This window comes from Sinocyclocheilus grahami, unplaced genomic scaffold (genome assembly GCF_001515645.1).
Source record: "Sinocyclocheilus grahami isolate Dianchi unplaced genomic scaffold, SAMN03320097.WGS_v1.1 scaffold1752.1, whole genome shotgun sequence".
Classification (NCBI taxonomy): domain Eukaryota; kingdom Metazoa; phylum Chordata; class Actinopteri; order Cypriniformes; family Cyprinidae; genus Sinocyclocheilus; species Sinocyclocheilus grahami.
The window spans coordinates 84,845-94,023 of NW_015506931.1; the positions used below are offsets into that span (position 1 = coordinate 84,845).

The 9,179-nt window shown below is 36.4% G+C and overlaps 1 protein-coding gene across 1 annotated transcript in view; it reads left to right on the forward strand.

The window, feature by feature from the left end:
• Window positions 1–6,527: 6,527 nt before the first annotated feature.
• The window catches only part of LOC107572454 (uncharacterized protein PB18E9.04c-like), a 12,293-nt gene continuing 9,641 nt past the window's right edge, over window positions 6,528–9,179 (forward strand). The window contains exons 1-3 of the mRNA XM_016258876.1: window positions 6,528–6,592; window positions 8,755–8,818; window positions 8,922–9,140. Coding sequence (XP_016114362.1) covers window positions 6,584–6,592; window positions 8,755–8,818; window positions 8,922–9,140 — 292 coding nt within the window. The 5' untranslated portion in view covers window positions 6,528–6,583. The remainder of the gene's footprint in view (window positions 6,593–8,754; window positions 8,819–8,921; window positions 9,141–9,179) is intronic.

Sequence of the window (9,179 nt, forward strand, 5' to 3'; positions counted from 1 at the left end):
TCTCAGCAACACTTCTGACTCAACATCAAACCACCAAAGCACTGCCACTCAAACATTGGAGCCCTTAAACAATGCCTCTGCACATGGGATCAGTTCAACAGGTAGTGCTAAAACAACTAGCATGGACACATCAACAACATCTGAGACACCAACACTGACTTCAATTCATGCAAACAATGATTCCATTACCACCATTGATTCCAATACACAGAATGATGTAGAGCAAACCTCAGACAGCAATATATCAATTGCTTGGACTGCTGGAACATTAAGTAGTACACAAAAACTTGAAGCAACAACCGAAACTTCAACAAACAGTAGTGTCACAAAGCAGACAGCATTTTTTGAATCAACAACTACAGTATCTTCATTTCCGTCCCCTGATGTGTCTTCTGGAACATCATACTCCACTGCGATAACAACACAACAGCTTGAGTCATCAGACAATACTCAAGTGTCCATCACTTCAAATGAATCGACAATGACTCTTAGTGACACTTCTGACTCAACATTAAACCACCAAAGCACTGCCACGCAAAAAATGGAGCTCTTAACCAATGCAACTCCACATGGGATCAAGTCAACAGGAAGTGCTAAAACAACTAGCATGGACACATCAACAACATCTGAGACACCTACACTGACTTCAATTCATGCAAACAATGATTCCATTACCACCATTGATTCCAATAAACAGAATGATGTAGAACAAACCTCAAACAGCAATATATCAATTTCTTGGACTGCTGGAACATCATCTGGTACCCAAAAACCTGAACCAGCAACCAAATCTTCAACCAAAAGTAGTGACACGAAGCAGACGGCATTTTCTGAATCAACACATTCAACGATTGCGACTACGTCAAATACAGGATCTTCATTTCCGTCCTCTGATGTGTCTTCTGGAACATCATACTCCACTGAGACAACAACACAACCGCTTGAGTCATCAGACCATACTAAAGTCTCCATCACATCAAATAAATTGACAACAACAATGATTTCCCCTTCAACAACTCCAGACTCAAGTTCATCCATCTTCACAACAATCTCAGAACCAAATCCCCTCTCAACTACAAGTACAACCGAGTCTTACTTTACCATTCAAGCAACTACAGCACTGAAGAACACTTCTCTGAGTGACACTTCTGACTCACCATCAAATCACCAAAGCACTGCTACTCAAAAAATGGAGTCCTTAACCAATGCCACTGCACAAGAGATCAGTTCGACAGGAAGCACTAAAACAACTAGTACGGACACATCAACAACATCTGACACAACTACACTGACTTCCAACGAACAGTAGTGACACGAAGCAGATGGCATTTTCTAAATCGACAACAATGACTGCGACTACGACAAATACAGGATCTTCATTTCCGTCTTCTGACGTGTCTTCTGGAACATCATACTCCACTGCGACAGCAACACAACAGCTTGAGTCATCAGACCATACTCAAGAGTCCATCACATCAAATAAATTGACAACAACAATGATTTCCCCTTCAACAACTCCAGACTCAGGTTCATCCATCTTCACAACAATCTCAGAACCAAATCCCCTCTCAACTACAAGTACAACCGAGTCTTACCCCGCCATTCAAGCAACTACAGAACTGAAGAACACTTCTCTCAGCGACACTTCTGACTCAACATCAAACCACCAAAGCACTGTTACTCAAAAAATGGAGCCCTTAAACAATGCCACTGCACATGGGATCAGTTCAACAGGAAGTGCTAAAACAACTAGCATGGACACATCAACAACATCTGAGACACCTGCAATGACTTCAATTCATGCAAACAATGATTCAATTACCACCATTGATTCCAATAAACAGAAGGATGTAGAGCAAACATCACACAGCAATATATCCATTTCTTGGACTGCTGGAACATTAACTGGTACTCAAAACCCTGAGCCAACAACCGAAATTTTCATCAACAGTAGTGTCACGAAGCAGATGGCATTTTCTGAATTGACAACTGCAACGATTGCGTCTATGACATCTACAGGATATTCATTTCCGTTCCCTGATGTGTCTTTTGGAAGATCATACTCCACTGCGACAACAACACAAAAGATTGAGTCATCAGACCATACTCAAGTCTCCATCACTTCAAATGAATCGACAATGACTCTTAGTGACACTTCTGACTCAACATCAAACCACCAAAGCACTGCCACTCAAAAAATGAGGCTCTTAACCAATGCCACTGCACATAGGATCAGTTCAACAGGAAGTGCTAAAACAACTAGCATGGACACATCAACAACGTCTGAGACACCTACACTGACTTCAATTCATGCAAACAATGATTCCATTACCACCATTGGTTCCAATACACAGAATGATGTAGAGCAAACCTCAGGCAGCAATATATCCATATCTTGGACTGCTGGAACATTAACTGGTACCCAAAAACCTGAACCAACTTCCGAATCTTCAACCAACAGTAGTGACATGAAGCAGATGGCATACACTTCTCTCAGCGACACTTCTTACTCAACATCAAACCTCCAAAGCATTGCCATTCAAACAATGGAGCCCTTAAACAATGCCACTGCACATGGGATCAGTTCAACAGGAAGTGCTAAAACAACTAGCATGGACATATCAACAACATCTGAAACACCAGCAATGACTTCAATTCATGCAATCAATGATTCAATTACCACCATTGATTCCAATACACAGAATGATGTAGAGCAAACATCACACAGCAACATATCAATTTTTTGGACTGCTGGAACATTAGCTGGTACCCAAAACCCTGAGCCAACAACCGAAATTTTCACCAACAGTAGTGTCACGAAGCAGATGGCATTTTCTGAATTGACAACTGCAACGATTGCGACTACGACAACTACAGGATCTTCATTTCCATCCCCTGATGTGTCTTCTGTAACTACTTTCAGAGCATCAACTCTACATGGAACATCTACAACAACAGCAACGCTGGTTTCCAACCATCTGCAAACTCAGGCACTGTTCTCTTCACAACATGCACAAACTGCATAAGCAAACCACAAGTCATACTGTAATTTTGAATCATCATGCATTTGAACGAGCATCAGAGTTTTCAGACTTCTTCAGAATACACCTTGCGACAAACAGCCATATTTTCATTAATACTTTTTGAGAAATGCTTACTCTTGCTGACAACAAAACAGCTGACATTTGAATCACTTAATATAAGAAAACTGACCCATAATTAATTATCTTAATAGAACAAAACCAACCAATATTTAAATCACTTCAGAGAACAAAATTGACCAATATTGAAATCTCTTAATAAATTTTCTTGATTGTCTTGATTGACAGCGAGTTGAAATTTGATAAGCAAGTAAATTCAGTGGTTAGATCTTGCTTCTTTAATCTCCATCTTCTTTCTAAAATCAAGCCTTTTCTTTCTTTTCAAGACTTTGAAAGAGTGATTCATGTTTTTATTTCATCATGTTTAGATTACTGTAACTCATTGTATTGTGGAATGAATGCCACTTCTTTGGCCCGTCTTCAATTGGTCCAAAATGCATCACTCTTTTGCTTCTTTTAGTTGAAGCTGTAAAGCACTTTGGTCAGCTGTCTCTGTTTTAATGGTGCAACTAAACTTGAAACTTGAACCTTAATAGAACAATTTCGACCAATACTTAAATCTCTCAACAGAACAATATTGACCAATATTTAAATCTCTTTTCTAATAACCACCTCTAACCATCTTGAGCTACCTGAACTACAAAGATGAGCATTTTAGCTTAAAATATACTAATAATTAAAATAATGCAGGTTGTCAAATAGAAAGTTATATGGCCTTTCCATAAAACATGCCCTATAAATAGACAGTGCACAGGGTCACATACACTACACTAAAATAACAATAAACATTAACTAAATAACAGAAAATACAAAACTATTTAAATAAAATATTCTCATATGTGATGCATCACACAGGGACTTCTGTCCTTTTAATGATTTTAGGTAATTAATTTTTAATTGCAAAAACCATTAAATTAATAGTATTTCACAGTAAAATTACATATAATGTGATGTTAAACCATATACAATTACTATAGTTAACCAGTTAAGTGGTATTAACTGTTCAAAGCCTTCTTCTGTAAAAACCAACAATGTGGGTCTCTTATTCAACCATTCTCCTTTTCTCTTTACTTTACAGGGAACAGTTTCAAGACAAGCAGTGACATCTGATTCAAAATCCACATCTATGAACACGCCCTCAATGTTTCCAACCACTCAGGAAAACCAAAAAACGAACACTCAGACCTCCTTAAACCCAATTTCTCCACCACCATCTCCTCTCACAGCCACAAGCAATGACTCAAAATCCATCACCAGTCCATTAGCTCATGAACACAGAGGCTCAACTTTGGGGATATTAACTCAAACGGGGCTAAACAGGTCTGATTCAGAAGGTACTACAATCAAAGACACCTGGTCAAACAACATATCTTCAACACCAGTAGGTCTAACAAACCCACCATTGTCAAGCAAAACCAGCAGAGACGGAAATGCAGATAACTCTGCAAACTCAGTGAAAAGCACCACTGTTTTTGTCTTCAACACTCCCAAAGTACCTGTGTTTAAAACAATCACCTTTAATTACCCATTGGTTAATCAAGTCACAGTGATGAAAACAGTTTCAAGACCATGAAACGGTCATATAAACTGACTTAAAAGCAAAGTGTGTGAGTCAGAGAGCATATATTTGTCTCTTCGACAAATGTGGACGAGCCAAAAACAGAAACTTCCTGCTAAACGCATCTTAATGGAGACAGATCTGGAATATAAGGAATGTAGAAGCTGAAATGTTTTTGTGGTTACTGAACGTCAAGCAGATCATATGACTAAGTGCCACACACCCACAAACAAACAAACAAAGACTGAAACCAAAATAAGATGGAAGAACAGGTTTAATGTTGGTTTAATTAAGACTAACTTTCATTTCAACAATGTATCAAATATATTAAAGGTTGTACATAGAAATAGTGTATGATTATTCTATTTGTTGTAGTGCCACAGGTTTAAATTATGCAATGTCTATAAATGAAAATCATCTATGCATATAAACAATAACATGCAAAACCTTTTGCTCTTTATATTATTTCACCTCTTTTGTCGCTTGTATTTTCATTTTAAAATTGTGTTCTAGGAATATTGTTGGTTCCAACTACAAATTGCTTGTGATTTTCCTCATGTGTAAGCTGCTATAAAATCTTGATATATGATCATATTGATATATGTACAATATGTCAGATTAAATCTTTTTAGATTGAAAAAAGCACATTCGGATTGACCATATTCCTTTAGCAGATAGATAGACAGATATGCAAACACCTCACAGATTATGTAAGCTTGTAGACTGTTGGATCTGATGATCTAAAACAGAGGAGCACAAACTGAAAGGCCAAAAATCAAACTTCATTTTTTATGTAAACAAACATGCATGTAAACACAATGGGCAATATTGCATCACCAAAACTTATCCCGGTCATGTCCATATTTAGGTAGCCAGTGCAGAGACTGTAAAATTGGGGTAATATGATCATATTTTCTTGACCTGGTAAGGACTCTAGCCGCTGCATTTTGGACTACCTGTAGCTTGTTTATTGAAGATGCAGGACAACCAGCTAGCAGTGCATTACAATAGTCCAGTCTAGAGGTCATGAATGCATGAACTAGTTTTTCTGCATCAGAAACAGGTATCATGTTTCGTAACTTGGAAATGTTTCTAAGATGGAAGAATGCTGTTTTTGTAACATGGGAAATATGGTTTTCAAAAGACAAGTTGCTGTCTAATATAACACCCAGATTTTTGACTGAAGAGGAAGTAACAGTACACCCGTCTAGAACTTTGAAAGATTTGTGATATCAGTTCCTCATCTCGGCAACAAAACCTCATGACCAGAAGAACTCTCAATAAACACAACTCAGTTAAAGCAGCAACTTGATTTTCCGTCATCTTGGATTTGTTTTTTCCTCCTTGTTTCGTCTTCGCAAGCAGTTCATTGTGCCATAATGAAAGGCATAGTTTATCAAACTATAATAATTCTGTAATCATTTACTCACCCTCATGTCATTTCAAACTCTCACATTGTGCATTTAGTGTTTATTTGTACAGACAATGAAAGCCAATGGGGTCCAATGTGTTCAACACAAGAAATAAACACAGAAGTTTGGCAAGACATTGTTCTAAAAGGTATTACATTATGTTTGAAATTAACATGCAATGAATGATCAACAATCAATACACTGTTACAGCAGTCTACAATATGAGTTAACACTTGCTTAACACTCCATTAACACTTGGTTTCAACGTCAACATTTCTTAAGACTGCATGCTTAGGGAGGAATGCATTGTTGGATACGTAGGTATAACCAGTTTGGTTAAAGATGGAATGGATTAACAATGCACCACCACTTAGACTGACAACTATGTGATTTGTGTCATGTGACTCGAAACAGAGCTAATATAAACATGGACTTTGAGGAGAGCATGAGTTTACCTGCTTTTATCAAGGGACTTACAACTTCACTTGTAAGAAATTGTACTGAGGTACAAAATGGATTGGGTGAGTTTGACTTGTTTGCGTATGACTATAGCCATCCATTCTGATTTATACTCATAACCATATATAAATAGTTTCTGAGATTATTTGTTATAATTGAATTTATGATTTTAGTATTATATATATTTAGCATTATTCATTTATTTTTAACACAGAAAAAAGCTGAATAATGACCATTGACTTCTGTAGAACTGCTTTAAGGGCTGAAATTTAAGTAATTCCATAATTTTCCTGCTTATTTCTGTAGAGCTGCTATGAAATAATTGTATAAAGCGCTATACAAATAAATGTATTATATAAGGGTTAAACAAAAGCAGACCTTGTGCACCAAACACATTTAATAAATGGCTGACACTTCAACAGCAAGAATGAGTGCTTAAGTAAAAATATTTTAAATTGTTTAAAGGTCAAGATGCAGTTGGAGTTATCTTTGTAAATTTCCTCAGACGTTAAAGATAAAAAAAAAAAAAGAAATAGGGTACAATAATACATAAAAAATGAATAGCTATGAAACATAAGGAAAGCATGATGAAGTCTAATAATGTTTTACATTTTAAAATGTATGTATTTAACTGTGCATATTTAATACTCTTGATGTTGGAAAAAAAAGGCATTTCTAATTCATTTATTTCATTATTTTGATTTATGTTCTTATCTACACTACCATTCAAAAATTTGGAATCAGTGCAATAATAAAAAAAAGAAATTAATACTTTTATTCAGTACGGATGCATTAAATTTATGAACAGTGGCAATTTCCACTGGAATGTGAAGCAGCACAATTCTTTTCAACATTGATAATAATCAGAAATGTTTCTCGAGCAGCAGATCAGCATATTATACTGATTTCTGAAGATCATGTGACACTGAAGACTGGAGGAATGATGCTGAAAATACAGCTGTGCATCACAGAAATACATTACAGTTTAACAGAGATTCACATAGAAAACAGCTGTTTTAAATTGTATTAATATTTCACTGTAGCATTGTTTTATAGTGTTTTTAAAGAAATGCAGTCTTGATGAGCATAAGATACATTTAAAAAATATTTTTTTTAAATCTTGCTGACCTTAAACTTTTGCATGGTAGTGTAATTCTTCCCTCATTTTTTGTTATTCATGATAACTACTATCATCTTCAGTTATGTGAACTGTGCAAAAATGACAAATCATCATTACTTTACGGAAAACAATCTTTTATGAAAAGAAGTCATCTGGAAAGAGGGTGTTTTTATTATTAGTTTGTTTTTTCCCCAGACTGTCACTGACACTGGTATTGTTTTTATGATGTAGGATTAGATTGGTTGTTAAAGGGGTCATATGATGCGATTTAAATTGTTCCTTTCTCTTTGGAGTGTTACAAGCTCTTGGTGCATAAAGAAGATCTGTAAAGTTGCAAAGACTAAAGTCTCAAATCCAAAGAGATATTCTTTATAAAAGTTAAGAGTCAGCCACGCCTACCTAAAACGGCTCGTTCTAACACACCCCCACATGTCTACATCACTATGTGGGAAGATTTGCATAACGCCGCCCAAATGTTCACGCAAAGAAAGAAGGTGTAACTTTTATTCTCGCTGTAGTATTATTGTTGCCGCCACCATTTCGTGAAGACGCTGTGTGTTTCGTTGAAAGCGAAACTACTTTGTTTGGTCTTCCAAAAGAGAACGATATCCGCACAAATAACTCGTTTATAAATTATAATGGGTTTTAACGTTTTTGTCTCATCGCTCCGGCCGGACAGGGCATCATCACAGTATGGTGAGGGGCATAACATTTCCGTCACACGCTTGAGGTATTCGGCCAATCACAACTCTCTAGATAGCTGGCCAATCACAGCACACCTCGCTTTTCAGACCGATGAGCTTTGTAAAAATCGACACGTTTCAGAAAGGCGGGGCATAGAGGAGAAACAAAAATGTAGAGTATGTGGAAAATAATGTGTTTTTTTAACCTTAAACCGCATAAACACATTTCATTACACCAGATACACAAAATAATGTTCTTTTTAGCAGCATCACATGACCCCTTTAATGTTGTATATTACATGTTTATTGTGTGTTGATGTTGCAGCAGTTATTTTATCAAAAAAAAAAATACTACCTTTACATGCCAAAAATTATGCCATTACTTACATATTTGCTAATGTTATGCATTATATGTTTACAGGTGATCTATTTGACAACTACCAAGATGAGTAATAAAGCACTAATAATTGCAGTGTTAATTTTAGGTCTGTAAGCTACTGATCATCCAAATTCTTTATATCTCTTATTACTTATTTACATGTGACAATTGCTCTAAAATGAATGTTACTTTTCATTTTTTAACAACAGTATTATGTAGCACAACTAGTCAAACAACATCAGCGACAATAACACCAGCATCAACAACTCCAGCTGAATCTACAACTGCAACTCCACTTCCAACTACTGGCTCTTCTACAGAAATGACACAAACAACTGAACCTACAACTGTGGTTACGACAAACTCACCTACAACTGAACCTCCACTTCCAACTACTGCCTCTTCTACAGAAACGACACAAACAACTGAACCTACAACTGTGGTAACGACAAACTCACCTACAACTG